Source organism: Pygocentrus nattereri, chromosome 4, assembly GCF_015220715.1.
Source record: "Pygocentrus nattereri isolate fPygNat1 chromosome 4, fPygNat1.pri, whole genome shotgun sequence".
Classification (NCBI taxonomy): Eukaryota; Metazoa; Chordata; class Actinopteri; order Characiformes; family Serrasalmidae; genus Pygocentrus; species Pygocentrus nattereri.
In genome coordinates this window covers 21,139,803-21,155,515 of record NC_051214.1, presented here as the reverse complement: position 1 = coordinate 21,155,515, position 15,713 = coordinate 21,139,803, and the positions used below count along the sequence as shown (strand labels likewise).

The 15,713-nt window shown below is 41.7% G+C and overlaps 1 protein-coding gene across 1 annotated transcript; it reads left to right on the top strand.

The window, feature by feature from the left end:
* Positions 1–244: 244 nt before the first annotated feature.
* Positions 245–6,674, top strand: LOC108414677 (L-selectin-like). Its single transcript, XM_037537884.1, has 12 exons — positions 245–402; positions 526–577; positions 768–1,154; positions 2,305–2,412; positions 2,563–2,754; positions 2,881–3,067; positions 3,777–3,955; positions 5,463–5,642; positions 5,760–5,876; positions 5,993–6,011; positions 6,130–6,214; positions 6,357–6,674. Exons 1-11 carry the CDS (start codon positions 268–270, stop codon positions 6,185–6,187), a joined length of 1,614 nt encoding a protein of 537 aa, XP_037393781.1. The 5' UTR covers positions 245–267; the 3' UTR covers positions 6,188–6,214; positions 6,357–6,674.
* The last annotated feature ends 9,039 nt before the right edge of the window (positions 6,675–15,713 follow it).

The window sequence follows — 15,713 nt, the reverse complement described above, 5'->3', positions numbered from 1 at the left end:
TAAAGTAGTTTTTATTAAGATAAACGAGAACAGAACCTTCCGGAGACCTTTGTGCCCTTTGCCGTATCGGCATAAAAAACATGTGAGAAGTTTCCTGACAGTCTGGTTGTTCCTCTCCATAGGCCAGAGAGGAGAAAAAACGAAACTGAAAAGAAGAGAAATCCTCATCCTCTTGTGGAGCAGAGGAGGGTATTTCCAGTGAGCAGAATTCTGAAGCTCTTGGATCAATGTAACTTAAGATTCCAGGAAAAATAGGCATGAGCCAGGATGGAGGTGGAGCACTTATTTAAACACAGCATCACAGCAGCTCTGAGCTCAGAACCAGAAAGTTCTCTGACTGAGATGCATCACCTGTATTCTGATATATTAAACACAGATGAAAGGATTACATCGCTGACAATGGTAAGTACATGGAAAGCAGCTCTTATGACGTTCTAATCCATTTAGCCTCTTATTTGCTGGGCTTTAAGAACACTGAAGGTCAACAGAACATTAATTTCATGACAACTCTGCTTCATTTCACAGGACTTTGACAAGACTCACAGATCAATGTTCTCCTTTATCCTCCTCTTTTTAAGTAAGAAACACTCACCCATTGAAAGTCATGGCATATTGCTGCTGTCGGGAACAAACCTTGTTTCTCCATTTTTGTCCGTTGTTGGCATAATTTGAAAACGACAAACAAAATGTTGGATGTAATTTGTAATACAATGATGTGTCTGAATGAAAGCTTTAGCAAACTCCTCTCCTTTTGCTTCCTCGCACAGTGTTATCTCATTGGACCCCAGTAGCAGGCTGGTCCTACCATTACTCTAACACCACCATGAACTGGAATACTGCTCGTCAGTGGTGTAGGGACCGCTTCACGGACATGGTGGCCATCCAGAACCACGGCGAAATCGACCACCTCAACACCATCCTTCCCCGAGTAAGCGGATACTACTGGATCGGCCTCCGCAAGATCAACAACAGCTGGACCTGGGTGGGCACTAACAAGAAGCTGACGGAAGAGGCCAAGAACTGGGCCAAAGGGGAGCCCAATAACGGACGGAACAACGAAGACTGTGTGGAGATCTACATTAAGAGGGAAAAGGATGAGGGCAAATGGAACGATGAGTCCTGCAGAAAGAGGAAGACTGCACTTTGCTACACTGGTAAGTGGACTCATTTTATGCCCACTCTTACGCTACACTCTTAGATGTAAAGGTGAGAGGAAAGGGTCCTGAGTGATGCCATACAACAGAACAATCCTCGGGGAACATCGGACGGTCCATATGTTTGGCTGGCCGTTCAATTCAGTGGTTTCAACTGAGCATTTTTTCCACTGAAACTGAAAATGAAAAGTGGCTCTTCTAAGGTTTGCATTGCTGCAAAGAACCCTTTTTGGTGGTTTTCTAGTAAAAGAATATCAGATGTGTTGATGATTTACGAAATACCCTTACAATAAAGAAGTTTATACACTGTGTGCTATTAGTATACTTCTTTTAAACTAAAAAATAAGTGAGTATGTTTTCAACATACTTTTATGTATCAGAGCTATACTAGACAGAATTATACTTAAGTGTACTTGGCTTATAAAATAAAATTGAAGTATATTCAGCCTGTACCTGAACTTAATGATTTGATCAAAATGTACTTAGGAAAAGTATAAGTAAGTATAAAGTGACAGTCTATAAAGTATCAGGGGGCATGGTAGCCCTGTTGGCTCATAGAAAGAAGGGCCGGTGTTCGGTTCCCCAGCCGGGCAACCAGGGTCCTCCATGTGTGGAGTCTGCATGCTCTCCTTGTGTCTGTGTTGCTTTCCTCCCACAGCCCAAAGACAAGAAGGTCAATGGTTTTATATAGTATAACTTTACTTGTGGTATACTTGAAAGTATACTTTTATAAGCTAAAAAGGGCCAATTTAGTCACAAGAAGTACTGAAAAATAGCATATTTACAAGTATACTACTAATACATTGATATTTGTATACTTACTACATAAAATATACTTGGAAAATATACTTGAGCTTTACTTAAGTTTACTTGATAAAATTAAGTTTGAATGTACTTCTTTTGTAAGCATACTGATATTTCCAGTAAATTGCTGTCTTTGATATGTACACATGGAGGCAAAATTAGGATATATTTTCAAGTCTTGTCTTACTCAGTGCACCTAATACAGCTCATTCTAAAGCCTTCACGGGCTGGTTCAGGTGTTGTAGGGTTGGGAATAGTTGCTGTGGGTCACCAATAATAGGAATACTTTAGCACCCACAGAACAATAAACAGAAAATGATGAATAAAACGTCCTTTCTTCTCTCAGCATCCTGCAAGAAAGACTCTTGCAGCCACCATGGAGAATGTGTGGAGACCATCAACAACCACACGTGTGAATGCTTTGAGGGCTTCTATGGAGAAGAGTGTGAGCACGGTATGTGGCAGCGGTCAGAACATTGTTAAATAACGTCTATTTCCAACTTTGGTGGTCCAAACAGTAACCGAGTTCAATTGACCACAGATTTTTTGCGTTATTACCTTGAAACTATTAACTTTTAGCTGATTATTTCTGTTATATCTGCAGTTGTGAAATGCCAAGCAGAGGAAATATCTGCTCCTGATCACGGCAGCGTCTACTGCATCCAACCTAATGGCAATTTCTCGTACGATTCTCAGTGCGAGTACACCTGCAATGAGGGCTACCAGGTCGTCGGCTCACAAACAACACGGTGCGAAGCCTCAGCAGCTTGGTCAACCAAACCACCGACCTGTGAACGTGAGCAGATTTAGTGTGGACCTGGTTTAAATAATAAAAATTGCAGACATGTTTGTCATAGATGTTTGCTTTTCATGATGTAATTAATCCATAAGCCTCTTTGTTACTTTCTCATTGTTTTCACAGTCGTCCAGTGCTCTGATCTGACTGAGCCTCTTCATGGCACCATGCAGTGTGATCATCTGCTTGGAAGCTTCAGCTATCAGTCCTCCTGTGAGTTTAGCTGTGAGGAAGGATACACACTAACAGGCTCAAGCTCCAGCAAGCTGATGTGTGAAGCCAGTGGGCACTGGAACGATTTTCAGCCCATCTGCGAAATTAAGAAGCTGCAATTATCACATACCATCAAACCCACTGGGATGATCCCTGAAAAGCTTAACTTTCCTTTGGCCTGTCTCTTCCCCAGTGACTAACATGTATTAATAAAATCAGACTCTGCTGAGGGTGCAAGGGTGTCTGCCCTTTGTGCATACTTACAGGCTGTTAATAACTATTGTTCCTCTTTTATTGTGCAACCCATTTGCCCTTTTGACTTACTGGATTTTGATGTTGAACTGAGCACATCCAGAGATGGAGAAAAACAACTCCATGTATGGACATGCAGGTTACGACATATGTTAGAATGTGGTCGAGCCCTCCCTTGACTGCCTGCGTGCGCGAGGGAAGGGCTGTGTGTGTATAAAAGAGGGGACCCCCCCTTCTTCTGTGTGCTTTTGCTGAATAAATCTCTCTCTTCTCTCTACGAGAGTGTTTGTTCCCCATTTGCACCGAGCGCTCTATCTTGGGTCTTAGTGGGATCTGCCGAGCTGGATTATCGCTTCATTCTCTGGTTTCTGAGGGAGAACACTGTCCAAGGAGACCCTTCCTAACAATCCCTAAAGCGTAGAAGAAGTCAACACATTCCATGCCACAAACTAAATAAATTGGGTTTTCAATCGTAGACTGAATGCTTTGAGAAAGCTACATGATGAAGAAGTTGCTCTTAGCTATGGGCACATCAACACAACCAACAATTTCTGTCCCACAGCTGTTCACTGCTCAACTCTTGAGGACCCTGCAAACGGCAGAATCATCTGCAGTGGTGAAAGTTTTGCCAGCAGCTGCAACTTCAGCTGTAATGATGGGTTCCACCTTCATGGGGCGCCAGAAATTACCTGCACTGAGTCTGCAGAGTGGAGCCAGGAGAAACCTGACTGTGAAGGTAAGAAGCAGAACCTGCCCCATAATAAGCTGATTTCTGTCTACAGTCTTGTTGTGCAAGCATGTGGCCTTGGGGAGGGAGGTTATCAAAAAAGTATTTAATTAGTCTTAATCTACCACTATGATGGTAGCAGTACTAGTGTACCACAATTGTCATTTCAAACATGGGCTTTCTGAAAATTCACTGCTGCCAGTCTTTCTATTTCCATCCTGCATCTAACAGAAAAGCCCTTATTAAGGCAGACGTGTCAGAACTTTTTAGAGGATACAGGAGTGGTATCCTTGGCCAGTGAAAATTAATCACTGTTCTTTCCTTCCCTAGTTATTTTATTTATTTATTTGTTTCTTTTAGAAGCAAGATTTATTAAAGATGGGTTTTTATTGAATTAAGAATTGATTGAGTCGAATGCCAACCTTTATTTTTGGGCCAGTGTTATATCTCTTTGTTCATTAGTAGTTCTGACCCTGGGAGGCCTGGTAGCAGTGGAGTTTACTGGAAAGCAGTAGTTTACTGTTACCATAGTAATTCAATTTAGCTGAGGAGCAAGCTTTGAGGGTTGTCTTTTGAACTGTAGTGTTTATTTATTTTATTTATTTTTTGTTTTAGTGTTTTGTTTGCTTTGAGCCCTTAATCCTTGTGAATCGTTTTTATTTTGTTCTATGGTTGTACTGCTGATTTTCCGTATTTTCCAGTTATATGGCCATTGATCCTTAAAGGTGTCATGCTGTAACAGTCAATTCTGGCTTTGGCCTGCTTCTACTGTGTTGTAAATTTTATGAATATTGAGATTTTTTAATAAATAATATTGTGTGAAATAGTCATCATTTTTGTAATTCACGTTTGGTAATCCACCAAATTCTCTTACCAGACCTGAGTGGGAACTATGGGATTGGTTAATGGGATTGGTTAACTATCTACAACCTCTAGGTGGTGTTGTAGCTCATGTTTAACTTGTGTGATGCTTTAATTTGGTAGATGCTCTCATCTAGAGCAACTTACAATTTCAATTTACAAAAAATCATTTTTACACAGGTAGGCCAAGGCGGTGTTAGGAGTCTTGCCCCAGGACTCTTATTGGTATAGTGCAGGGTGTTTACCCAGGTGGGGGATTGAACCCCAGTTTACGGCGTAGAAGGCAGAGGTGTTACCCACTACACTATCCAACCAAATTCAAGGACAATGGAGGATATGTGTCTGTTATAAGTCCTTGTCTAGTTGACAGCAGCCCACAGCACTGAATAATAGATGTTTTAATGGAAGGGATGAGCTGAATTTATTGGATAAAAATGTCTATATTGCATTTAAGTAAGCAAACTGAAGGACAAAGCTGTGCTGATGACATCAGTCATATAAATATCATCATGTTTTTCAGGGCCTATAGTACAACGTATGATAAGTGTGTTTATTTGTAACAAATATGCTGCATCCATTTTATCTGTTCAGGTAAAAATCCAGAGCTTCTCTGAGTTTCATTAAAGTTCTCCCCCTCTCTACTGTCCCTTCACAGCAGTGACATGTCCGTACCTCCAGAAGCCGGACAATGGCCTCATGAACTGTTCCTCTGAGGAGGCCACCGTCGGGACTTCCTGTTCCTTCAGCTGTTTAGATGGCTACATTCTTCTCGGCGATGAGGTGGTGACGTGTAACTTCACCGGCGACTGGTCTGGAGCAGCAGCTGAGTGTCAAGGTAAGGCAGTCAAACCACGCTTGAGCTGCCTGATTAAAAAGAGATAAAGAATGAAGTAGAGCGCAAAATAAAGAGCCCATATTAATTCTCTTTAATTCTCCTTTTATTCTGGTCCAGCTCCTCCTGAGCCCCAGTTGAGCCCACCCTTGGTGACCGGCCTGACCGTAGCAGGAGGTGTTAGTTTGTCCAGCCTCGCTCTGGCTCTCTGCATAATGAAGAAACTCAGGCAGAAAGGTGAGCAGATTTTTTTTGCACTGTTTTCTAAATATATGAGGATGTTTGTAATAGTGTATTAATGTGAAATAACTAAAAACTAATGTTAATTATATTCATTTTTATTTTTCTTACAGCTGAAAAGTTTGACCTAAGGTGAGTTATGGCTTCTTATACATCCTAAACTTTTGTTTTATGATATTTATTCATTTATTTGTGTTGACTACTACAGTTGGGCTGACCGATGTCTGTTTTGTTTTTTTGTTTTTTGCAGTAAATCAGACATTGACATGCCTCCCCAGGTATACAAGAGCATCGACAGTCTAATATAGAGAAACATGACTACATACTGTCTCTAAGTAAGAATACATGCATAATGACCATAAACCTAGTGACACAGCTGGAATGTAATGTTAAAGTTTATTCAGTGATTCATTTTAATGTTGAATGAAGCTGCTACTAAAAAAATTAAGCTGACCTTTTACACACTTCTCTTTACAGAGGGCTCTACCTGCATTGACCTGGTCAGTCCTGCGTGGACGTTCCTCTTCAGAGTGAATGAAGAAATGAACAACAGAGTGAACACATTGAGGTTGATCCTTGATCCTCTGTACTACATTTGAATGATTGGACTGGACAGGACGTCACTGATTATTTAAAATTCTTCTTCCTAATGGAAGTTTTTCTTAATGTATTGAACATATTGTTCTGTGTTGTTTGCAGACTTTTGAATCTTGAAAATAGATGTGTGATATTGTCTGTATTTTAAAATTTTGTATTTAAGACTTTTATGTTTCTGAATAGATTTTCTACAATTTATATTGTAACTTATCCCAGTCATTTTTAAAGGACTGAGCAGAAGTGGTTCAACCATTCAAAGCATGCTTTGTCCGTGCTTTTTTGTGTGTTATAATATGGTTTGCTGTAACGCTGAAGGCAAGGAAGTGGGATACAAATGAGTCCAGAAACTGAGAAGCGGAGGTTTGAAGAACAGAAAAATCCAAAACCAAAACAAAACCAAACTAGAAGATAAAAGAAAGGAGATGAGAGGATGACTGTCACATGCACAATGCAAGACTGAGGGTATAAATACTTTGAGGAGAAATGAGAAACACCTGGGATTAATGAGGGGCGGAGCTACAGGCAGGTGGAGAAGATAAGGGGGCAGGACCAGCGAGGAGACAGAACAAAACAACAAAAGCACATGGCACAAGAAAACAAAAGCACATGGCTACAACAGAGGGGAAGAAACAGACACACAAGAAGGAAACCATGATACTTGTGTGGTTGCAAATGGCAAAATTGTAGTTCACAGCATGTATCAAACACTTGGGAAACATGGGAAAGTGCACTAAAGCAGCAGACAGAAGTTCAGACGTGTCTGATCGAATGTATAATGGTTTATCCAGAGTTGTGCGTTAATCTTAAACTTTGTTTCTCTGTCAAATATAAATATTGAAGCTGATGCCTATGTACGAAAAACAAAACATGAAATAAAACGTGCGTACAGCAAAAGTTTGCAGTCACCTTCTTAACCAGTGTTTTCTCTGAAATCAAGGTCATTAATAGGGAGATTGTCCCACTTTGCAGCAGAAACAGACTCTTGTCTTCTGGGAAGGCCTTACGCTAGAGCAGAGGATGGACCGCAGTCCGAGTCCGGACCCAGACTCTGTCCTATGCGGACTTGGACGTATAAACGATAAACTATGGAGAATTATTAATTTTGATAGGGTGGTCCTGTTTTAATCAGCGTATTTTTTCTAGACTTTACATTAACTGTAGCAGCCGGAAACTCACAGACCAATCGCATGCATTGTAAATATCACGTGACACTATTCAGCCGATCAGATCTGTGCATTACGATGAGCACTGAGACTCGAGTGAGTGATGGCACACAGGGGAGGGGCGAGGCGAGTAACAGCAGTCAGAGAAGAAAGTGAGTCAGAGGGAAGTTATTTTACATGTCGTGCTCTAAAAAGAAAATGGTCAGTAAATGTTGTTGAAATGTGATTGAACTGGACTTTATCTGATTTGATACTCAGTTGTATAAGATGTTAATATTCCTACTCGGCTACATCAGTAAACAGTATATGGCACTGAGTCATGATGCCGGTTAGACATTGATGTTCGGACCTTTGCTTGAGGAAATTTTCTCCAAATAGACCTTACTGAATTTTAATTAAATACCCCTGCACTACAGGATGGAACATTACTGTGAGGATCTGATCCTCATCACTCCATCACTCCAAAACACAGTTCCTCTGCTCTACACCTGAGTGCTGGGGGGCTTTATACCCCTCAAGGTGAAGCTTGAATCATGTGCAGCTGCTCCAAAGCATCCCATTTTATTAACAGTGCACTTGTGCAGAGATTAAACATGCAGTGATGCATTAAGTTAGCTGAATTCACAAGTTAGAATCAAATAGAAATATAACTAGATAGAAGTACATTGACAGTTGTGTACAACATTACACATCCCTGATGGGATAGATGGATGGATGGATGGATGGATGTATGGAGGGATGGATGGATAGATGGATGTTTGGATGGATGGATGTTTGGATGGATGTATGGAGGGATGGATGGATAGATGGATGTTTGGATGGATAGATGGATGGATAGATGGATGTTTGGATGGATGGATGGATGGATAGATGGATGGATGGATGGGTAGATAGATGGATGGATAGATGGAGGGATAGATAGATGAATGGATGGAGAGAGGGAGGGATAAATGGATGGATGGATGTTTGGATAAATGAATGGATGGATGAATGGTTGCAAGGAAGGAGGGAGGGAGGGATAGATAGATGAATGGATGGAGAGAGGGAGGGATAAATGGATGGATGTTTGGATAAATGAATGGATGGATGAATGGTTGGAAGGAAGGAGGGAGGGAGGGATAGATGGATGGATGGAGGGAAGGAGGGATGGATGAAGGAATATTTGGATGGATGAATGGATGGATGGAGGGATGGGTGTTTGGATGGAGGGATCGTTGGAGGGAGGTATGGAGGAATGGATGGAAGGAGGGATGGATGGAGGGATAGATGTTTGGATGGACAGAGGGAGGGATGGATGGAGGAATGGATGGGGGATGCATGGATGGAGGGAGTGATAGATGGATGGATGAAGGGATGTTTGGATAGAAGAATGGATGGATGTTTGGATGGAGGGATGGATGGAGGAATGGATGGAGGGATGGATGGAGGAATGGATGGATGGATGGAGGGATAGATGTTTGGATGGACAGAGAATTGTCAACTATAAGTAAAACTGTCAACTATAGATAAATCAATCCTGCTTGTTGCAAAGAGCTACAAATATATACAAAAAAACTGTACAGGCATATAAACAACTAAAACTACAAAAATATGTTGTAAGATCTATTCTGAGATAGACAGCCAGTGCAATAATGACTGTACAAAGAGGTTCCGGTAGCAGCATATAATGACAGTACTGAAAGTGTCCAGGTGTGGAGTGTCCAGATGTGCAAGATGTGCAATGAGGTGTGCAGAAAGTGCTATGGTACAGTAAAGGTGTCCAGATGTGCACATATATAAAATAAACCTATGATTTAGAATAAGAGACTCAGTCGTCATTTCTCCTCTTCCCTCTTCCCTCTTCTCTTCTGGTCCCACTGGGAATAGCTGAAGAGTCTAACGTTTCTGTGGACAAAGGATCTCCTGAGTCTGTCAGTTGAGCAGCTCTGTGGTAGTAACCTGCCTCAGAGCTGCTCAACTGACAGATTTGTCCAGTTCCACCTTAGTCCAGCTCCACACCAAATGTCCCCAATATTTTTTAGTTTTCATAAACCTGTAAATGTATAGCCTTAATTCTTCATGCATTTAAGAAAACAGTATCAGAACCATTAAGCAGTAGAAAAAGGGACCCTTAAAACTGTATCTGCATTCAGAACCGGGCTCATTTTTCCTGCTTCAATGCTTTGGCAAATGAAAGGAAATACTGGCAATGACTAAGAATGCATTTTGATTGGGATCAAAACAAAACTTAGGAAGAGTTTTACTGCATTGTCCTGCTTCCCCAAGTCAAAACAGAAACACTGTTTTGATGACCAGGCTGCTCTGGTCTGGCCTTTTCCTGCAACTGTTGCGGGCACTGATGGACAGGATGTGACCCCAGCGTACTAAACTCAGAGCAGTGTTGCATAAGATGTTTCAGGTGTAGTATTCTATGAAGCGTATCAGTATCAAAATGAAAGTAATGAAGCCCTGCTCCGCACTGTTCCTACATCATTTCCAAAATTCCTCTCACCAAAGCCTCGTGTTCATACTGGAAATTTTTTAAATGCCACCCACAAGTAAAAATCTTAACATTTCTGAACACCCTTTTCAAGTCATCATCATACAAGTATTAGCAACAATCAACTGAGAGAGCATTGCAACACAACAACAATCACCTGGGCTATAATAACAGCAGCCTATCAGCACCTAAGCAACCACCCTTCTGCCATAGCAACGACCTAGCAACACTGTAGCAACCTCCTGTAGTACCATAGCAGCTGCCTAGGAACCACCTGGCATAGCATAGAGGCGACCTAAGGACCTTAGCTACCACTTGGGATACCATGGCAACTACTTGAAATTACTGCATTAACACAAATAAATAAATAAATAAATAAATAAATAGTGTAATAAACAACCTGCATTGTCAAGCCAACCTGATGCTTGGTCCCCTATTTTCAAGTATGTATTCCTGCAGGCTGGACCATCTCCAAATAGGAAGGACTTGACCCCAAATGGGCCGGGTTGAGCTCCACATGGGTTTGTGTCTGGTTAAATGCTTTGTTATTGCTCCAAAAGAAATGTATGCAAAAAGACTTAACTGTAGTGGGTCCCGGACTCTTTATGACAATTTGGGTCTACGAAATGCTATGAAATGTTTACCTTTTACTATTGTAGTGAGGGTGCTCTCAAGAGAAAGTCCAAGACACCAAAATATCAGTTCATAACCCGGCTTTATTCAACTCAGGACAGAACAGCCATAGATATCCATACCTAGATGCCGCGTTGTCTGTTGTTCTCTATCTGAGGCGATACGTCTGTGCGTCCGCCATGTTGGGGAGGTCAAGATCCGCTTGTGCACAAATTCACTTCAGAGATGATGAGTCTCAGGATTAAATCAGCCACAACTTCCTTAATACTCAATGAATTTTCACCAAAATTGTTTTGTCATAATCAATCTAAGTGGTACGGACTGCTCTCGGTGGCTTTTATCAGTGTGTGAATCACTTCTAATCTTTATACACAGAACAAAAAAAGCTACAGTTGGCTTCCAATTCGCCAGCTTGTTGTTTGAGTTTTCCCGTTCCTCCTTAAATGGTGCAGCAGTCACTTTCTGGTGCCTGACGCTGCAGCATTTAAGGTGGAATTGGATAAAAATAAATACCACATAAAGTTAAGATCCCCTGAATTGACTATTAAATGAAATAAGCTTAATATAAAACCAGAGGAAAAACAATCATATCAACAGGTTCTCTGGGCCTCATTAACCACTCGGCCACATCTTCACAAACATCACACAAACAATACGCATCACCCAGGCATGAGAGTGGATCACTGCGTTCCCTCCATTATATGATGTTATCCCACTTTCTGAGAGCAATATTCCTGAAATAGTTTATTTTTTGTCACGGTTGGCCCCTCCCAGTCCTGTCCATGTGTTCTTGTTTTGGTTTTGTAACTCCGCCCCTGATTGTATTCACCTGTCCCTCATTGTTCCGTGTATTTAAGCCTTGTGTTTGCCCCTTGCGTTTGCCAGTCTTTGTATCATTGTATTGGTCTTTGTTTAATGTCTGTTTGCTGGTTGCTCTGGATTTGTCATGTCTGTTTCCCGTTCCTTCCGCATCGGCTATATGAACCTGGACTCTTTTGACCACGACCCTGGATTTGCCCATAATAAATCTCGCTTATCTCAGCATATGCGACCGCCTCCTCGCTCCCCCTTACATTTTTGGACAGTATCTTTCTTAAACTGCTGCCCTGTAATGGTACTGAATGCAGTCCAGCAGTGATGTTGACCTCCCTAAAATGTATGTATATCTGTGAGAACAGTGCACAGAAAAGAGAAAAACCCTGTCTTCAGGTTAATGATGGTTCTTCAAGGGTTCTTCAGTAAAGAAAATGGCTCTACATAGCACCAAAAAGGATTCTTCTATTATTACAAGCTTGACTTCATAACAAAAGCAGAACACCTTTTGGTACTATACAGAACCCTATAAAAAAGGTTCTACATAGAACTAGATCTACAGCACATTCATCAGTCTGAAGAACCCTTCAATCATGCAAAAGATTCTTTGAGTGTTCATGGATCTATAAAAAAACATTTTCTTTACTAAAGTATTCTTTGAAGAACCATCATTTTTAAGTGTTGGCTAGCTCTCACTGCTCTCCATAAAATACAAAGTGCCCAGAACAAAAAGGCTGAGCTATAGAGCAGAATAACTAAAGTAAACTCAGGCGTGACTTCATGTCACAATATAGTCTTATACACCAATTAGGCATAACACTATGACCACCTCCTTGTTTCTACGCTCATTGTCCATTTTATAAGCTCCACTTACTGTATAGGTGGACTTTGTAGTTCTACAGTTACAGACTGTAGTCCATCTGTTTCTCTGATACTTTGTTACCCCCTTTTACCCTGTTCTTCAGTGGTCATTAAGTTGCTGAAGTGTAGACTTTCAGCTTTAATTTAAGGGGTTTAAAGGATACTGCATTCACCTTTTAGAAATTACAGCGATGTTTTACATAATCCCTCCATTTGTACATGCTCAAAAGTAATCGGACAGTTAACCGATGAGCTGATAAATGAATCTGATGAATCAACAACGTGATACATTCTTTAAAAGAAAGAATACACTTCTGAACTCAGCCACACCAAAAGACCTGGAAAATCAATGAAGGCAACTAAAGTAGATGACTCCAGAATACTTTCTGTGGTGAACCAAGACCCCGTCACGACCAGTGCTGGACGAAGTACACAAACCATGTACTTGAGTTAAAGTAGAGACACCCAAGGTAAAATATTACTCCAGTAAAAGTAGAAGTTCCTCCCTTTAGACCTCCACTTGAGTAAAAGTACTAAAGTATTTACCTTCAAATGTACTTAAGTATAAAGTAAAAGTACTAAAAGAGTAATTATGGCTCTGATGTCCTGTTATAACAAGACTGACTTCATGAACTCATTTTAGATGAAAATCCTCCAGCGTCTCTCTTGGTAAACCAGTCTTTTAATAGAACGTCATTAATTAGTGACGCTGACGTCTATTAAAATGATCATAAGCACAAAACACTGAAGGTAAACAGTTTCCATCAGGGAGAACCGAGTGGCTCTGAAATCACTTTTTACACACAAGCAAAGTTTCAGTTTCAGATTTATTTACAACTTAGTTCCAAGTTTAAGTTTAATAAAAACTGGCTTTAAACTCAGGATCACAAATGAGCTGCTTTACTATATTGATCTGTAGGTCTCTGTTCATAAACATAAACCAGCCCAAACTAATTTACTATAAAATCAAATGGTGTTTGTATAAATTCAGAAAATCAGTCACGACTGCATATGTGGACATATTTCTATATTGTGCTCTATTTACACAAAGTTAGGTTAGTTCATCATTTATGTTGAACAGACTCTCCCAAAATTTTACGCTGCTGCTCTGATGTTGAACCGTGTGCTGCACTGGGTCGGTATGACCAACAGGTCAAAACCAGCTCTAAACAAAGTGACCGCTGTGCCCTGATTGGTGCTCTGGCTTTGCGCTTCTTTCGTTTTGACATTTTACGTTTTTATACACACAGAAACCAAAAGGAACGACAGATTTCTCAAAATGTAGTGGAGGAAAAAGTCAGATATTAGACTTTGAAATGTAGTGGAGTGAAAGTAAAAAGTCGCCCAGAATGGAAAAACTTCAGCACAGATACATGAAAAAATACTTAAGTACAGAAACTAATTACATTTACTCAGTTACTGTCCAACACTCTTCACAACACCAAGTCGAGACAAGAACATTCTAGAGGAGGCTGGTATATCATTGTCTACAATCAAGAGATGCCTCCTTCATGAATGTAAATACAGAGGGTTTACCTCAATATGCAAACCACCAGTAACACTCAAGAACAGAAAGCCAAGGTAATGTGACACCTGTCACCTGTAACTTTACTGCGCACATCATTCTTGCCTTACAGGAAATTTCAGAAATACTTAAAATAAAATGTAATGCAGCCCTGCCGGGAAGTAGCATTTATCACAAGACCAGAGGTCATTTGATAACATTGTGGTCGTTTACAAAAATATCATAAAAACACATCCTGCCATTTTACACGAATGACCCGTTCCTTGGAAAGATGGTGCACATAGGAAAACTGCAGGGCAAGCAAATATGTTCACAAACAAAAGGTGGTTCTTGGAGTTTGCTTCTCAATACTGAAGCCAATTTCTCATTTTTGACCGCACTTTAACTCCTTTATATTAACTTGAGTGTCCCTGGGCATGTGCCCAATAGGCCTGGTTGATACTCCCTGGTTAGTACTTAAAATGCCACTTTAAGCTTTCGCATTTTAACTTTATTCAGGATTATTTTGTTTCACATTACAACAAAAACCTTAAAGTCTTAAAGTTACATGAAGAGTTTCATTAAAAACACAATAAATTCCAAAATCCTACTAATGGCCCCCCTAAACCTAATAGCTAGTTGTGCCAACTTTGCTAGTAACAACTGCAATCAAATGTATCCGATAACTTGCGATGAGTCCTTTATATCGCTGTAGAGGAATTCTGGCCAAGTCTTCTCTGCAGAAGTGTTTTTTATACACAGAACAAAAAAAGCTACAGTTGGCTACAGAAAGACTGGCCACCACAGGACATAAGGACAGCAGGTAAGCGAGACTCCGGCATGTGGTTGTTCCGTTGGGACGAAACTCTGGCTGTTTCAAAGCAGCCCAAGTTCACCGTGTCCCAACGCCACCAAGCCGGAGACAGCAAATCCCCTGGCGCTGAGGGAACACGAGCGTCTCGTCGGTCCCGCAAGAAAGCGGAGGACCTTCCCGCCTTGTGTCCGGGCGACGAGAGCTCAGGTAAGCGCCTTGGGTCTGCCCGTCTTGAGCGTCACTGCAGGGAGGAGCGACCTGCAGTGCAAGACGGGGTCAGACGGAAGGAGCATTCAGATGACCCGTTTTGTGTCGCTCGAGTGAGCTTTGGGAACGGCCGAGTGGGTCCAGTGTCTGTCTGTTCCTCCAGGTTGGAGCAGAGGTCCCCAGCCCGAAAGCCTGATCCCATGGCCGCACCCCGCGGCACTTCTGATCCCGTGGTCGCACCCCGCAGCAAGCCTGCGCCTCTGGACCCACCGCCAGTCGCCACACCTCCGTGGACGTCGTAGCAGGCCCGCCTGCCTCCGTGGACGTCGTAGCAGGCCCGCCTGCCTCCGTGGACATTGTAGCAAGCCTGCCTGCCTCCGTGGACATTACATCACCTTTGTTCCCGTTTCTGCCTCTGTGCCCGTTTCTGCCTCTGCTCTGGCTTCGGTGTCTGTGCCTGTTCTTGTCTAGTTTGGTTTTCTTTTTCTGGGTTTTGCTTTCTTGTTGGTTTTTTTTCGGTTCTGTGTGGCATGCCTCGGTGTGCGTGCCTTTGGGGGGGGGTACTGTCATGGTTGGCCCCTCCCAGTCCTGTCCATGTGTTCTTGTTTTGGTTTTGTAACTCCGCCCCTGATTGTATTCACCTGTCCCTCATTGTTCCGTGTATTTAAGCCCTGTGTTTGCCCCTTGCGTTTGCCAGTCTTTGTATCATTGTATTGGTCTTTGTTTAATGTCTGTTTGCTGGTTGCTCTGGATTTGTCATGTC

Bases quoted from the DNA above. Each gene is read 5' to 3' on its own strand.
- LOC108414677 (XM_037537884.1), top strand. From the start codon at position 268: ATGGAGGTGGAGCACTTATTTAAACACAGCATCACAGCAGCTCTGAGC. The intron at 578-767 runs GTAAGAAACACT...TTCCTCGCACAG, and splicing joins CTTTATCCTCCTCTTTTTAA to TGTTATCTCATTGGACCCCA. The intron at 3,068-3,776 runs CGAAATTAAGAA...CAATTTCTGTCC, and splicing joins AACGATTTTCAGCCCATCTG to CACAGCTGTTCACTGCTCAA.